The following is a 17,359-nucleotide window of genomic DNA, read 5'->3' as shown; positions in this document are numbered from 1 at the left end:
ATGTGAGCTTCAGGTGTTTGACATTGTCATCAACCTATCAAGTCTTTCCGGGGTCTATAAAAGACTCACTGCTGGCTTCAGTCCCCACCGGTTTTCGTTGTTACCAACCAGGATTTTTGGCCCAGTTTAGTAGGAGAGATTAATGGGAATTGTACGGTCTCCGGAGCTGATTTGGAAGTGATGTGAGTTTGTTCTGTGTGAGAGTCTGTTTAACCCTCAACATAACTGCTCAACCCCTGTCCTGCATTTTCTGGTTGCCTGTGATTGTTTTAGTATTAGTAAGTTTTTGTTTAAGGCTCAGGTTTACTTTGCCCCTGACCTGTGATACCCTTTCCTCACTAGTCCACTTTTCCTCTCTTCAATTCCTGTTGTGTTTTTATAGTTGTGCTGCGCCAGATATTTCTCCATCATATCCCATCCTGGTTGTTTCTGTTTGCAGCTGTCCTTATTCTTTCATTAGGGGTTACCACCTCTAATTTCCCAGTCCCTAGCCTCTTTCAGCTCTCACCATACCTGTCTATTAGGTCTTCATATCTAAAGAGCCAGTAGTTGTTGGGGCCGAGCTTAGCTTGGGTAGAGCTGACTAACACCCTTAGGCAGGGCCTAGTCAGCCATCGTAGCGCTAGGGACAGCTTTCCTACCTCATTTCCATATTGGTGCAAGCAGCATTCAGTATCACAGTTACTCAGGTATTGACAACCGTGACAGATTTCTGATGCTGATTTTTAATCTCAGAAAAGTCAGGTACCGTAATGGGTACCTAACCAACCCTAGTGTTTGTGAAGAAGCTTGTCTGGAGTTTTTTTTCTTTGAGCTTTCAGAAGGATTTCTAAGTATTTGCTTCGTAAAAGAAATTCTCAAACCAGGTAGAGGGGAGGATGGGTAAAAATGGTCTTATTTGTTGGTACTTGGTGCAGGCTTATTCATATTCTACAGTCCCTGTGTGCGAGTCCAGAAGTCTTCTATTCTCAGTAATTTTACCTTAGTTCACATTTACATCTTGATATATCTGTAGTAGAAAATATTCTTACCTGTTACATTGGACATTTCATCCTCAGAGCACGGGACACAGTCATAGCAGCAGACTTTTACTCCTCCATTAGGAGCCTTTCTGTATCCTGGATTACATGGATCTTTACACCGAGAGTATGGTTCCTTAGATAAAAGAAATAAAAATCATGTAAGTTATAAAATCTAAAATACCCATGAAATAAGTAAGTGTCTGGTTACATAGACACTTTCATCAAGCCAACAAATGGGAAGGAATATGGCTGAAGGAAAGAAAGGGAAGGGGGGGGGGGTTCTATACAACTCCATAAGTGTCAATGCTATCTTGATGTAAGACAATATCTACAGTAGGTCCTTTTGAAGCCGTCAGTTGTCACTGCATTGACCACTATCAATGGTGACTATTCAACAGATCTTACAGTACAGAACTAGTTTAGTGGTAGACTATTCTACAGAGTCACAGTTTCCATGGTGAAAAAGTCTTGTTGTCTATGGATTGTAATATTTTTGTTCCACAAGAATACCTCCCAACTGTCCCTATTTCCATGGGAAATTCACGATTTCGGTGACGTGTCCTGCGGTCCCGGTTGGAGGGAGGTATGTCCCGATTTCAACTCAGATCTGCATCCAGAGGATGCAGATCTGAGTTGAACACATACGCGGCTAAAGCAAGGAGCTGTCACAGTTCAGCTCCTTGCTTCGCCACTGCACGCCACCTACTGGCTTTGTAGACACAATGCGATCTGTGTGCGAGTGAGAGAGAGAGGCGCGCAGAGAGCGGCGGTGGAACGAGGAGAAGGTAAGTGTAATGTGTACTGTACACTGAGGTGGAACATGAAACTGGGGGCAGATGAAGGAGAGGATGGCATGACACTGGGGGCAGAGATGGAGGGACATGAATCTGGGGGCAGAGATGTGGATACCTGAATCTGGGGGCAGAGATGTGGATACCTGAATCTGGGAGCAGATATGGAGGGACATGAATCTGGGGGCAGAGATGTGGATACCTGAATCTGGGGGCAGAGATGTGGATACCTGAATCTGGGGGCAGAGATGTGGATACCTGAATCTGGGAGCAGAGATGGAGGGACATGAATCTGGGGGCAGAGATGGGGGGACATGAATCTGGGGGCAGAGATGGGGGGACATGAATCTGGGGGCAGAGATGTGGGGACATGAATCTGGTGGGAGAGATGGAGGGACATGAATCTGGGGGCAGAGATGTGGGGACATGAATCTGGGGGCAGAGTTGTGAGGACATGAATCTGGGGGTAGAGATGTGGAGACATGAATCTTGGGGCAGAGATGGAGAGGACATGAATCTGGGGGAATAGATGTGGGGACATGAATCTTGGGGCAGAGATGGAGAGGACATGAATCTGGGGGCAGAGATGTGGAGACATGAATCTGGGGGCAGAGATGGAGGGACATGAATCTGGGGGCAGAGATGTGGGGACATGAATCTGGAGGCAGAGATGGAGGGAACATGAATCTGGGGACAGAGATGGAAGGGACATGAAACTGGGGGCAGAGATGGAGGGGGACATGAAACTGGGGGCAGATGAAGGGTGTATATGAAACTGGGGGAGAGATAGAGGGGGAACATATAATTTATGGGTGACTGTAGGAGGATTATACTGTGTGCGGGCACATGAAAAATTAATGAGAATGGGTGGAGTCAACACAAAAGTGGGTGGGGCTAAATTTGCCGCGGCGCGCACATTTTGTCCCTCTTTCAGTTCTTCAAAAGTTGGGAGGTATGTACAAGTCGTGAGAGCTCCTTTTATATTGAACAGTTTTGCTTTTTGAAGACTAGATACGGCTCTTCTTCAGGCATGGTATACGATAATGTCTACAGAAATACAAATATAGGAACAGATAAGAGGTGTGATAAATACTGAAATTGGGTTAGGTATTGGGTTAGGGTATCCAAATTTTACACAAGACCATGGCATCCTGCTGCCACTTCATTCTTCATAGTTCACTGGCTCAAAAACGTACTAGAAGAAATGATATCTAAAACTTCACTTTTATTAATTAATATTACAATAGAAATTGTCCACATAAAATAATTGGGTCAACTATTTCGGTCACTCTGTAGATTTAGACTACACAAGTCCCACCCAAAAATAACTTAGCGTGTTCCTACTGGTGGTGGCAAGTATATATCTCAAACACTGGAGAAAAGAGGGAATTTTATGTGTTGTCTCTCAAATTTCACTCCCTGCCTCCCTGACCTTATGGCAAATATCACAAACCTCACAGCTATGGTCATACAAAATCTTTTGGTGCGCCACCTAGAGGATGGACAATAACTAGACCCCCTCACCCAAGGCAACTCCATACTTCACAATGGACTTCTACACCCCTTCTATTGCTTATACATGTACAGTAAGATATGTAGGGGGGTATAGCAGCCCTCTGTAAGGCGTGAATGTAGTGCAGCAGTCCTGTGTAAAGCATAGAGGGCAGCAAAATGGATACAGTAAAAAAGCACGCAGTGTAAAGTATGGAGGAATAAATACTAATCCTTAGTTAAGGAGGAGTGTGACCAAAGCCCTGTGTGCAGCATTTCAGTGTACAATATGGAGGTGCCCAGCATTGGGAGCTTGGCATTTTACTTGCCCAATATATGCAGAGTGTGCCCATTAAACTGAAAATTATAAATGTGCTATATCCACCTCAGCCCTTTTCTACATGAATTGGGTATCCAAAAAATTGCAAGTCTGTTTTAACTGGAGATGAGCGAGTAGTATTCGATCGAATATTACAGTAATCGAAATACTCGTACTCGATTGAGTACCACTCACTATTCGAATGGAAAAATTTGATGCAGAACCAGCGTTGATTGGCCGAACGCTATACAGTCGGCCAATCAACGCTGGTTCTTCTCCTATCTTTAGAAGTCTTCTCCGCGCAGGGTCCCCTCGGCGTCTTCCGGCTCTGAATTCACTCTGCTCAGGCGTCGGCTTGGGCAGCGCTGACTGTGCATACCCGCGCTACAAGAAAATGGCCGCTTTGACTGTAAGTGGCCATTTTCTTGTAGTGTGGACATGCGCAGTCGGCTCTACCCTGGCCCGATGCCTGGCAGAGTGAATTCAGAGCCGGAAGATGCCGCGGGGACGCTGCACGGAGAAGACTTCTCGGAGAATCCAGCCAGACCCTCACTCGTGGACTTGGTAAGTTCAATTTGATCGAATGTTGCCTACTCCTGAAACAAATATTTTTCCCCCTTAGAATATAATAGGATTCGATATTCGATTCGAGTAGTCGAATATTGAGGGGCTACTCAAAACAAATATCAAATATCGAGTATTTAACTACTCGCTCATCTCTAGTTTTAACCCCTCCCTACACTGTGACATAAAAATGTCAAGATGCTGATGTTATGATGATGCCATGGGTTCTGAAACTATAAAGTAACTACAGGGGACTGGTGGAGATAACTATGGGAGGTAAACTCAGTACAGTACAGTCAGCTGAGGATACATGGAGCTTACAAGCAGACTTGGACACACTCAGTGTTTGGGCATCAACTTGGCAAAGGGGGTTCAATGTAAATAAATATAAAGAGTAATGTTTCATCTATAGAGGTGACAAGGTCTCTTCACTGTAAGCAGCGTGAATCTGTGCAATAGTTTATCCAAGGAACTGCTTATATACTGTAAGGACTGTGTGTACGTGGAATAGCCTACTCAGGGGCTGGTTCTATACTGAAAGGTCTGTGAATCTGTGGAACATGCCACCCCAAGAGCCAGTCACAGCAGTCACAGCTGATGGTGTCAAAAACTGCTTAGATGCCTTCTCATAGAAAAATGATATTGAGGATTATGGTAACATATAGAATCCTTATTACTTTCTTCATCAAGTAGGGACAGCTTATTATTACATATAATGTGCAATGTCATCAGTTAGGAAAACACAGTGGATTCCAATAAGCAACACAACAGCAACTGCACCGCCAGCAACTTGGCCAGGTGGGAGTTACATTTGCAGATGTCTGGGTGCCGATTTCTGTTTACTGGACACACATTCCCTTACGGATGGATGATGACTGACGGTGTGACAGAGGAGGCGAAGCAGATGGAGAAGATGGGAATAATTAGAGATGAGCGAGTAGTATTCGATCGAGTAGGTATTCGATAGAATACTGCGGTATTAGAAATACTCGTACTCTTTCGAATACTATCACTATTTGTAGTAAAGATTCGATTCAGAACCAGCGTTGATTTGCCGAATGCTATACAGTGTATAGCATTCAGCCAATCAATGCTGGTTCTGCAGTACGAGTAAGGGCTGGTTCACATTAGTGCTTGCCTTCCGTCCAGAAGGAGTCTGCAGGAGGACCCCCAACGGAATATCAACACAACTGCAAGCGCTGTACAATTAAAGTGCACGGACCCCATAGACTATAATGGGGTCCATGTGCTTGCCATGCACTGCCCACACAAATCATTTGTGCGGGCAGTGCGCTGCAAGCACACGGACCCATTATAATCTATGGGGTCCGTGCGCTTTAACTACACAGCGCTCCTCCTAAACACTCTCCTCCTGCTACTCGTGGACTTGGTGACTCTCCTTTAGTAGAATAGTGGTTTCCCCTGAAACGAGCATTTTTTTTATCCCCATAGATTGTAATGGGATTTGATATTTGATCGAGTAGTCGAATATTGAGGCTCTACTCGAAACGAATATCGAATCTCGAATATTTCACTACTCACTCATCTCTAGTAATAATGACCATGTGCCAGATGTGGACATGACCTCCCTACAAAGATGATCACTGGGAGAAAAAATAGAATAAGATGGTCTTGGTCACTTGGTGTCACTGCTTACATATTTTGCCAGATGTGCTGGTGATGCCATTTCGTGTTAGTATAGAGAGACCTAGTTACTACATGTGGGCCTGCACACCCATGGATAATTATCTGTTTGCAGATCTTGTACCTAGTACCATTGATTTTTCATTTGGTAATATGCAAAAAAAAAAAAAATCCCATATGAGAGATGACCTCACCTCCTGCCAAAATCAACAGCAGTGGAAGCATCCCTTCCAGTGTCACCAAACTTGTCTTAAATCTATCCCAGACAGGTCTTTTGGATGTTGGGGCTTCACATCAGGTGGAATTCTTATTATTTCACCTGCTACCACCCTCTTTCTGTGATGTCACCCTGTCACACTGACACAGTGGCCAATTCTTATCTGTAATAGAGTCATCATCAAATTCATCTTCCCCACTTTTTCGTGACTCATCATGACAATGGGCTTTCTCTATGCACTCACTGTTCCAGATAGATTTCCTTCTAATGCCCCTACTAGCATGACCAATAGCACACCCCTGGCCACTGCTACCTCCACCAACACTCATGTCTTCCATCCCTACCTTTTCTACATCCAAAAATCACTGGCAGTTCTCATCCAACTCATCACAAAGAGGAAAAAAAAAGAGGACTTGGGCCATGAGGAATATCATTCTCATCGTGTACAAATTGGCTAGTAGAGAATGGGATCTGTGTCAGTGAAGAAGACATGGTTGACAAAAGAGAAAAACAACTTGGTACAAAGGAGAATGAACACACAGATCCCTGACTCAATATTAGGATTTCACTGCTTTCAAAAACGTTTTTATTCTCAGATAAAACCACCGATCACTACCAAACGTTGCCAGAAGCAATGTTGCTGTTACCACCCACACGCTCATTGTTAGTACTTGCACTTTTTAATTTTTTTATTTTTATTTTTGCTGTTACAATGGCAATAGTTCAATATTTTGTATGTATATTGGGTAACCAAAAAAAAACAAACGCTTAACAGATTTTTTTTTAAGACTTGCAAACTGCATCACGCTGTATATTTAGATTAGCACAGTCAGAATCTACTTCTTTTTCTACTAGAATGACAGCTTTTTTATACAGTATATATATATATATATATATATATATATATATTTACTGGAAATGAAAGAAATGGATTTTAACTAACTTTTTTAAAATAGCGCAGATTGCAAGACTATTGCTGGGCAATAGAAAAAAACACTTAATAAACAGATATTTTAACAGATTAGCAGGCTCAGTCGCACTGTTTATTGGGGGAGTCAAATCTCCCCCAATATGATTTTAATCAGATTAGCGCAAGTGGAATCAGTGTTTTGCTCTGAGAACAGTAGTTTGTATGCATTTAATTTAAGAAATGCAAATCCTTAAGAAAAGATTTTTTACTAAAGGACCGACTTTGTCTGTAAAAAAACATCACTTCATACTTCAAACTTCATAACAGACATAGACAGAATTAGATTGTTGGCATTGAAAGGGTTAACAGTGTTTGCATGTAGCAGCCTGACTGACACAGTACAGATATTCTCCCTCCCTCCTATCATTTCTATCACTGTTTGCCTGTAATTGATTGATTAAATTGATTTCTATGCCTCCTACTCCTATGCTTTCCCCGCTGTATCGCAAGGTTTGCTGTACTAAGTGCTGTGCAATGCTGAAGAAAATGGAGTCATTGCTTTGGATTATGAAGTGGTGAGTAACACATCCATCTCCTACTTCCATCATCACTGACGTGCCTCGTGTTCCAGCATACAAAACCTTTTATATGGTATATGACATCAGCAGTTCGATGTGTCCACATACCCCTTTCTATTGGTCGAGAGGCTGTCAGGTGATACTTGAGCATCACAATGTAACACAAGACACGTGTTTCTTCTATATTTTTTCTGCGCAATACATGTGGCAGTAAGTAAATCAACATTTATATGGTTTTGTTAAAAATTGAGCAATTTGGAATACACGGGTTGAACCTGACTCCTTAGCAATGGATTCGACCATCTCATGAGGTTTGTCCATCTCTAATGCCCACACAATACAGAACGTACAGAACATGTCTGAGTTTGTAGGATCTTTATATGGTCCTATAAAGCTCACTTTCTGGTTTTGGTGTGATGCTAGTCTATGGTCGTGCTATAAATAATGTAAAACAGGTAAAGTCCATTAATCTACAATATTAAAGAATTTATTGTTTGCTGTTAAGGTTTAATAATGATAAAATTGTAGACAATTACTTGAGAAATACAATGGAGACATGACTTCAATAGAAACATAGTATTGTGACTCGGTGTGTAACTTGTGTCCTCTTACTCTGTCATTTTTCCACATGTAATTTTCCAATATTCTAGTATAAATACGCCTATTCGGTATTGGTAAATAAATGGTAGCCATGATCCTTTCTAAAAATTCTGAAATATCAGTCATATTGGTTCTAGAAATAACCCAGTTGCCTATGATCCAGACAAAGGGCACTTCACCTCTTTCATTAAAAAATACGGGATATCCATTGGGCTCTCTGAAGTGAATGTACTTCATGTATCTCTGCACCTGAAATAAAAAGAAACATAGGCAAAAGGTGGGGGAGGGGGGTTATTATTGTATTCATATTCTCTAAGAGTATGCCAATACGTTTGTGTAAAATGATCAATGATGTGACTGTTTTTTTCATTCTCTTTTGTGTTTTTTCATTGCAAGCAAAATAACTGAAGATCAGGGGTGTAACTACCACAGAGGCAGCGGAGGCGGCTGTCACAGGGCACGGGCTATTAGGGGGCCCGGTGACAGCCGCTACCGCTGCGGTTTTTTTTCAATAGGCTGTTACGGCCCTATTCACTTGCCGATCCTGGCTGGGCCGGGATCGGCAAGTGACACCGCGGGCCCCACAAAGGCTATCATTATACTCAGGGGTCTTTGCAGACCCCCGAGTATAATGATCGGCGGACCGGAGAGGTAAGGGAACATAAAAAAACTGTTACTTACCTCTCCGCGATCCTGCCAGGCCTCCGTTCTACTTTTTCTGACGTCTCTGACGTAACATGAACCCGGCATGCTTCCCGGGTCATGTGACGTCCGACGTCATTAAAGAAGGACGTGAGCGCGGGCGACAGCATAGGAGCCGGGGGACAGGTAAGCAACAGTGTTGCTTACCTGCTTTTAATGTTCTTATTCCCCGGGTCTCCGATTATTATACTCTGGGGTCTGAAAAGACCCCAGAGTATAATAATTGTTTATGGGTGTCCACAGAGGGATATAATACTGTGTGCAGGGGTCACTATGGGACATAATACTGTGTGCAGGGGCCACTATTGGGATTAATACTGTGTGCAGGGGGCACTATTGGGGTTAATACTGTGTGCAGGAGCCACTATTGGGGTTAATACTGTGTGCAGGGGACACTATTGGGGTTAATACTGTGTGCAGGGGCCACTATTGAGTTAATACTGTGTGGAGGGGCCACTATTGGGATTAATACTGTCTGGAGGGGCCACTGTGGGACATAATACTGTGTGCAGGGGCCAGTAAGGGACATAATACTGTGTACAGGGGCCACTATGGGACATAATAGAGTGTGGAGGAGGGGGTCGTTCGAGGTCTTTGGCGTCAGTTGGGATGGGGGGGCCATGTCAAAAGTTTGCCACGGGGCCCCGCCATTCCTAGTTACGCCACTGCTGAAGATATTACCAAAGAGTTTGTGATTGCAATCATTTTCTGGAAGACAACGAGGATTATCTGATAGAATAGCAGGGGTGCCAATACTTTTGGCCAACACAGTATGTGTGCGCTCATCCATTGGTGCAGAAGGTGAACACGCTCCTGTCCAAGTTTCTGGTGCTATAGTCACTCCCTTCCCAATTGGTGGACTCTGCACCTTGCAGAGAACTAATGGCTTGCACCGAACCAAGGTGGAAAGTCCCACGCTGTCATTTCTTTGCCAAGAAGGAAGTAGCAGCCCTGCACAAATAGGTAGAAGAGAAAGTGGTCCACTCCTTGAGCCTGTCGGTGTCTGCCAAAGTGCACGGCAGCGCTGACGTGTGGTGTTGTAACTATGGTCAAGGACAATATATGTCATTTATGTCCCACTGGGTGACTGTGACACAACAGCAACTTGTAGAGGTGACTCAGCTTCTGCCTCCACGTTCTCACACCATTGGTCTTACAATTTCCGCCTTATCCTCCACTGTGTCCTCAGCCTCCACTGCAGGGACAACTTCCAGTGCTCCTCCATTATACCACATGTGAAGGGCACAGCGGTGTCACGCTGTTCTACACCTCGTTTGCCAAGGAGAATTAAGTCAAACAGGGGAGGAACTCCTCCATTGTCCCAATCAAGAAATCGAATCCTGACTTTCTTCAAGAGAACGTAAAATCGTAACCATGGTGACTGACAAAGACAAAAAATGGTGTCGGCACTGCTTCAAGGAGGGCTTAGCCGTGCACCCTGCATGGTGCACGTGTTTAGTCTGGTTGTCAAGCGTTTCCTTAAGTGTTCCAAACATCTACAAGACATTCTAAAAATGTCAAGGAAACTTTGCATGCACTTCAGCTACTCGTACACCGGCAAGCACACCCTCCTTGAGCTGCAGTGACAGAATGGCCTCCCACAACATAGGCTGATATGCGATGTATCCACCCGTTGGAATTAAACCCTCCAAATGTTAGATCGACTATATGAACAGAGAAAAGCCATAAACAATTTCTTGAGGATACAAGCAAACACACCTACTCCCCTATGTAACGTTAATGTTAGCCAGTGGCAGATTATATGTGACACCTGCCGGCTGGTCAGGGGACTGGAGATTTGGTGCCAACATCTTGTGGCGACATGAGATCTGTGGGGTTTGAATTAGAGGAGAAGGATGAAAACGAGATTGGAGCACAAGCAATGTCTAGCCAAATGAGTGATAAGGAGGAGCAAGAGCGGCCAGAACAGCAAGAGAGAGGTGAAGCAGATGACCCAGACACACCGTGGCAGTATGAAGTGGAGATGGATGCAGACAGTCCCTTGGAGTAACTTGTGCAAATAGCCCAAGTGACAGCTGAATTGTCACCATTTGGCAGAGGGATGACTACTGGCTCTCCATCATGTTAGACCTTTGCTACTGGGAAAAAAAATGGGGCCTTTTTTTACACTCACTGAGAAGGAGTACAAACTGAACTACTATAGAGACATGCTATGTAGCAAGTTGGCCACGGACTATCTGTGACATCGTCCATCCTCTCGCATGTCCGACAGACATGAGCGCTCAACTTGCACTGGCATGGCAGCTGTGGGAGGGGGTGGCAGGAGAAGTATCGGCTCAACCTGAGCCTAGAGTCGCTGATGAGCAGCTTTCTTTACCCACATAGTGAAGAAGCTCCTCATCAACAGCTAGACAGAGAGCAGAACTTTAACCAGCAGGTGGTGGCATACTTAGAGTGCACCCTGCTACCCGTTGTAGAAGATCTGCTGGACGTCTGGGCAGTCAAACTGGATTTGTGCCCTGGAAAAGCTGTCCTGACTGGACAGTAGTGTGGAATCATGGCAGGTGTTAGCAATGGTTATCCCAAAGAGAACTCACTTGTCTGCCCAAAATTTGTAGAGACTCACCTTTGTGAAGATGAATGTGAAGTGAGGTGCGCATCGGTTCTAAGAGCGACACCTGTCATGTGCGTGTCATACTGACTCACTGTATTGTTTGCCTATCACAGCAGACTCCCCAAGTGTGTTACTGCAAGGCACAGTACTCTACACCACTATACAGTCTCTCTGCTGCCAGGAAATAGCTGGTTTTTTTAACATCACAAATCAAAGAATCAAATCTTTTTGGGAAATCCGGAGAAGCGGCCAAATCAAATTTTCCAAAACTTTGCTCATCTCTAAAACTAAATTTATAACTTTAACGAGCAGGGATTTATGAGGAATCTGTCCTCTCAGTCTAATCTGATCAGCTATGAGGAGGAAAGTTCTAGGCTTGACCTGGACAAATTTTGGAGGCTGTCACAAAAAGCATCAGGATTAGTTTGTGGGAGTTACTGACAGGGGATGGGAAAACTAGGAAGCTTGTGTGCACTGTGGGGATGTTGGGAACAAGCCTTCAGGGTGGTCTGGGTCAGATGGAGATGGAGGGGGAAATGTAGATACTGCTAAAATGTATGGATTGGATGTAGCTAGGCTTTTGTTTTAGGGATCTTTTGCCTTTAGTTACACCCCTGCCATGTCTTCTGCATGGGTCTCTGAAATAGAATGGTGCAGAACACTGATTGGTAAGTTTTGTAGCATTAAGAAAGTATTAAAGGGGCATTTCAAGAATGACAGAGAAAGAAACAATTGGAAATTGAAGCTTATGATACGTTTCCAGTTACTGACAAAAGTTACATAATTACATACATAGTTAGTGTTACGGTTCCGTCTATATATATAAATTATAATTTGACAGAACCTCTTGACTGCGGTAGTGACTGCAGTCGAGGTCCACAAGCCCTAGGAGGGCGGCCGTCCGCCTAAGCAGAGCAGCAGTAGGTCTATGCGGTCTAGTGGAAACAGGGAGCAACACACGTTCACCAGTTAACTTCACTGGGGTAATGTGTCTGCGCAGTTCCCAATGTGAACAGACTGCAAGGAGGCTTACACCAGTTGGCTTCACTGGGCAAGTGTATTGTGCAGCTTTAATGTGAACTGGCTACAATGCGGCTTACACCAGTTGGCTTCACTGGGCAAGGGTGTTTGTGCAGCTGTAGGGTGCATTCACACGGAGTAACGTGCCGCCTGATGTGGCACGTATACGGCATGTGAGACTGTGCGCGCTGTAAAAGCTCCCATTGATTTCAATGGGAGCCTGGATTGTATACGCTGCGTTATTTTGCAGCTGTGATTTTGCGGCCGCAAAATAACGGTCGCAATATAATGCGGCATATATGATCCAGGCTCCCATTGAAATCAATGGGAGCTTTTATGGTGCGCACAGTCTCACACGCCGTATACGTGCCACATCACGCGGCACGTTACTCCATGTGAATGGACCCTAAATGTGAAATGGCTGCAATGAGGCTTACACCAGTTGGCTTCACTGGGCAAGTGTATTTGTGCAGCTTTAGGGTGCATTCACACTAAGTAAACGCTAGCTTATTCTGAACGTAAAACACGTTCAGAATAAGCGGCGTCTAAAGCAGCTCCATTCATTTCTATGGGAGCGGGGATACGAGCGCTCCCCATAGAAATGAATGGGCTGCTTCTTTCACTCCGTGCAGTCCCATTGAAGTGAATGGGGAGTGCCGGCGTATACGGCAAGCTCTGCTCATGCCGGAGCGTACACGCCGGCACTCCCCATTCACTTCAATGGGACTGCACGGAGTGAAAGAAGCAGCCCATTCATTTCTATGGGGAGCGCTCGTATCCCCGCTCCCATAGAAATGAATGGAGCTGCTTTAGATGCCGCTTATTCTGAACGTGTTTTACGTTCAGAATAAGCTAGCGTTTACTCAGTGTGAATGCACCCTTAATGTGAACTGGCTGCAACAAAGGCTGCCGAGGGTTAATTGTCACCCCTGGTCAGCAACACAAAGGCTCCACAAACAGCTTTGGAGCTACAATACACCTGAACAGTTCAATCAGGCTAATGCATTCCCCACTGGCAGTACCCAGGAATCCCACCTAGAATCCCTGAACTGACAACTTGCCTTTCACAGGAACCTAGCCCTGACCTCCTGTCTCAAAGTTATTAGTCAAAGTGTGAGCACCCGGCAGGCGTCGGCTCACACCATATAAAGGCATTTCCTTGCCCACAGGGCAGTGGCCATAACCTCACTGGGCATGCCCAGTATGGGCCGAATGGTACTTAGCCTCAGAGCGTCTCCAAAAAGTCTGAGAATGCTCAGTAGGGGGAGAATGAGAGTCTCAGAGCGTCTCCAAAAAGTCCGAGCATGCTCAGTAGGCCAAACGCTGGACTTAGACTCCATGAACCTCACCGTTCGACGCTGGGGGTGAGAGCTGGATCGACGTGCAGGTGGCGCTGTGCGCCGGAAGGAAAACCTGTGGGACCCCATCCTAACACATAGTAGATGAGGTTGGATAAAGACAGTCCATCAAGTCCAACCTATAACCCTACAATCTCTACATTGTTGATCCAGGGGAAGGCAAAAATCCCCATGAGGCTCATGCCAATTGCCCTATTTCAGGGGAAAAAAATTCCTTCCTGACTCCAAATCTGGCAGTCGGTATAAAACCCTGGATCAACGTGTCCTTAAAATCTAGAGTCCATAACCTCTTATATCTTTCTCTTCAAGAAAGGCATCCAGGCCCTCTTTCAACTTGTTCAGTGAATCCGCCATCACCACTTCCTGGGGCAAAGAGTTCCAGAGCCTCGCTGTTCTTACTGTGAAGAATCCCCTTCATGGGGCCACACGACGGCTCAGTGGTTAGCACCTCAGCCTTGCGGCGTTGGGGTTCCTGGTGTTCAAATCTCACCAAGGGCAAAACAAAAACATCTGCAAGGAGTTTGTATGTTCTTCCTGTGTTTGCATGGATTTCCATCTCATATTCCAAAAAAGACATACTGATAGGGAAAAAAAATGTACATTGTGGGCTCACAATCTACAAAAAAAGAATCCCCTTCTATGTCTCTGGTGAAACCTTCTCTCCTCCAGACGTAGAGGACGTCCTCTTGTCACGATCACTGGCCTAGGAGTAAAAAGATCCTTAGAAAGTTCTTTGTATTGTCCCTTCATGTATTTGTACATTGTTATTAGATCTCCCCATAGACGTTTTTTCTCTAAACTGAATAACCCCAAGTTTGTTAACCTCTCGTTGTCCTCCAGTCCACCCATTCCCCTAATCATTTTGATTGAAGGTAAAAAAAAAAAAGGCCATTGTGCATGCGCAGAAGCCGTAGTAGAAGCCGCATGCTACTGCGCATGTACCCAGGCCATTTTTTTATATCAATGTCAGTTCGCGAGCGCCGGAGGAGGACGGGACCGGAGGTCTTTGGAGGAAGAGGAGGCGTGGATGAAGAAGACGGCGCACCTTGAATGCCTGCCCATCGTGCACGATGCGTAAGTAGATCATATTCTTTTTTAGGGTTTTATTTTAAAATGAGGGGTAGTTTAATATAACTTTTACGGTGCCTGAATAGCCTTTTTAAAGGCTTCACACATATGTGGGGCTCTATCAGCATGATTTTGCTGATAGAGCCCCTTTAAATATTAGATACAAGGGTCTATCTATGACCATGCTTAATTCCCTCAGAACTCGGGGGTGTATTCCATCTGGACCGGGCGATTTCTCTATTTTACTGTTTTGCAGGCGGCGCCGCACTTCTTCCTGGGTTAAGCAGGTGACATGTAGTTGAGAGTTCACATTCCCCCTAATCATGTTGTTGGCCAATGGATTTTCTTGTGTAAACACTGTAGGGAAGAAGGCATTTAATACTTGTGCTTTTTCCTCATCCTCCTCCACCATTACCCCCAGATTATTTTTGGTAAAAAGAACTCAATCTAACACCTGGATTTACAGGGAGACACTTCACCCCACCACCAACAGACTGAATCCACGTCCACACTTATCTTAGTGATACCTCACCTTATGGATTAATTGTCTTGCCTTTTTTGACATAACAGTATCGTGTTTTTTCTGTATGACATGGCACTGCACTAGTTTGTAATATACTCCTTGGCGGAGGCCCGGGTTATTGTGGCTATGATAAAACCCCAAGTAAATATCTCACAGTCTAAGACCAATATGTACATAATATGTGTTTATATAAAATATATATGTGTATATATCTATAACAAGAAGTGACAAGGTCTGGGCTGTAAAGAGAACACTAGGTGAAGCCAATGACTATTGTCATAGATGATGTTCCCGGTGAGAAAATGGATTTTATGTTATGGTATTGATAGCACCTGTGTAGGTTTTATTTCTGTCACTATATGGTTATTGTATGGTAACAGCATTCCTTTGCTGTATTCATATGGTTGTAACCACACTGCAATGCTCTGTTATCTTGGGCAGCATGGTGGCTCAGTGGTAGCACCAGAGCCTCACAACACTGGGGTCCTGGGTTAGAATTCAGCCAAAAGCAACATCTGCATCGATTTTGTACATTTCCCCTGTGTTTATATGGATATCCTCCCAAGACATACCAATAGGTAAATTTGATGGTGAGCCATATTTTAGGACAGTGAGTGATGACAATATCTGTAAAGTTCTGTAGAACTTGTACTTACCTGATGTTGTAATAGTCCTGATTTATTACCCATTTCTTTCACTGTGTTTAAAGCATGGGCCAGAATATAGACTGATACATATGTATAGTATAAGCTTGTATCTGTCATTTCGTATTCCGATGGTGGGATATAATACATCTCGGTACAGTTCACGCCTTGTTTTCTATAGTACCACTGGTAAAATCCATTTTTCTTTGTATCATTGGAGAGACATCTAAAGAGCTTGAACCAGATCTCCTCCAGCAGTGGATCATTTGGATGGGTTGATGGGTTCACATTAAAAATAGATTCCACAACCTTCGATACTGATCTTCTTGGAACCCTAACCACTATGCTACCGTTGATAAAACTCGCCATGTGATATGTTATTTTGGATAAAAAATTAACCCATGATTCATGAAGGATCAAGGTGATATTTTCAAGCTTCACTAATTTTTGGATAAATGATTGATATAACTCTGAGTAAAGTCCACAGATCACGACAACTTGAGCTGTTGATTTCACAAACACTTCCTCGTTTTGCTCTGAATTCATCCTGATTTCCAGATTAATAATATACTCGATGCAGATGTCATACTTGGCCATCATTTTACTCAGTTTTTTTACTGCCATTTGATTGCTCTCTTCACCTGTAGTAATAATCCCAACCCAGTTCCATCCATGGTCTTTCAAAATCTTTATAATAATTTCATACCGAGCCTGGTCATTTGGAGTAAAGTAATATGTGGTTGGGTATAAGTCTCTGTTGGGCAGGATGGGGTCACTGACTCCAAAAATGAGCTGCATAGACGGCAGGGTTATATTTGGACATAATGCAAGTTATAGATAAGACAAGATCAAAGCAACCTTCAAACGTTTATAGGTTATACACTGTCTACCAATAAATATTTGGACACCTGTGGTCCGAGCGGCAGGAGTGTCCATTACAGCCTCAACCTTGCGGGGCATGCTTTCCACAAGTCCTTATATGATAGCTAGTGGTATTTTATTCCATTCAGCTTGGTAAGTTCTTTCACAGATTTTGGACGGCTGCTGCACCCCTTACTTTGGCAATCCAACTCGTCCCAGAGGTGCTTGATATGGATCAAGTCTGGGCTCTGGGCAGGCCAGTCCAGTCGGTTAACCTGATTGTCACTGTACCAAGCCATGGTAGACTTCGCTACATGACAGCTGGGGTCATCCTGGAAATAACATTGGTCCAACCCACATGACCGCCATAATGTAGGAAGCACACTGTTATCTAAAATAGTACAATAGGTGTTGACCAAGGGTCCAGTCCATACCAGGAGAAACACCCCCAGACCATAACTCCAACTCCACA

General features: G+C 44.2%; 1 protein-coding gene across 1 annotated transcript in view; it reads right to left on the bottom strand.

The window, feature by feature from the left end:
• Positions 1 to 16,824, bottom strand: part of LOC142217739 (vomeronasal type-2 receptor 26-like) — a 35,004-nt gene extending 18,180 nt beyond the window's left edge. The window contains exons 1-4 of the mRNA XM_075286446.1: positions 16,039 to 16,824; positions 10,017 to 10,033; positions 8,149 to 8,377; positions 1,032 to 1,155 (exon numbers count right to left, since the gene is read on the bottom strand). Of these exons, the coding sequence (XP_075142547.1) occupies positions 1,032 to 1,155; positions 8,149 to 8,377; positions 10,017 to 10,033; positions 16,039 to 16,824 (1,156 nt within the window). The remainder of the gene's footprint in view (positions 1 to 1,031; positions 1,156 to 8,148; positions 8,378 to 10,016; positions 10,034 to 16,038) is intronic.
• Positions 16,825 to 17,359: the final 535 nt, after the last annotated feature.

The sequence above is a fragment of the Leptodactylus fuscus genome, chromosome 1, assembly GCF_031893055.1.
Source record: "Leptodactylus fuscus isolate aLepFus1 chromosome 1, aLepFus1.hap2, whole genome shotgun sequence".
In the NCBI taxonomy this organism is placed as follows: Eukaryota; Metazoa; Chordata; class Amphibia; order Anura; family Leptodactylidae; genus Leptodactylus; species Leptodactylus fuscus.
Note: the sequence above shows the minus strand (reverse complement) of the source record. Positions and strands in the feature narration are given on the sequence as shown.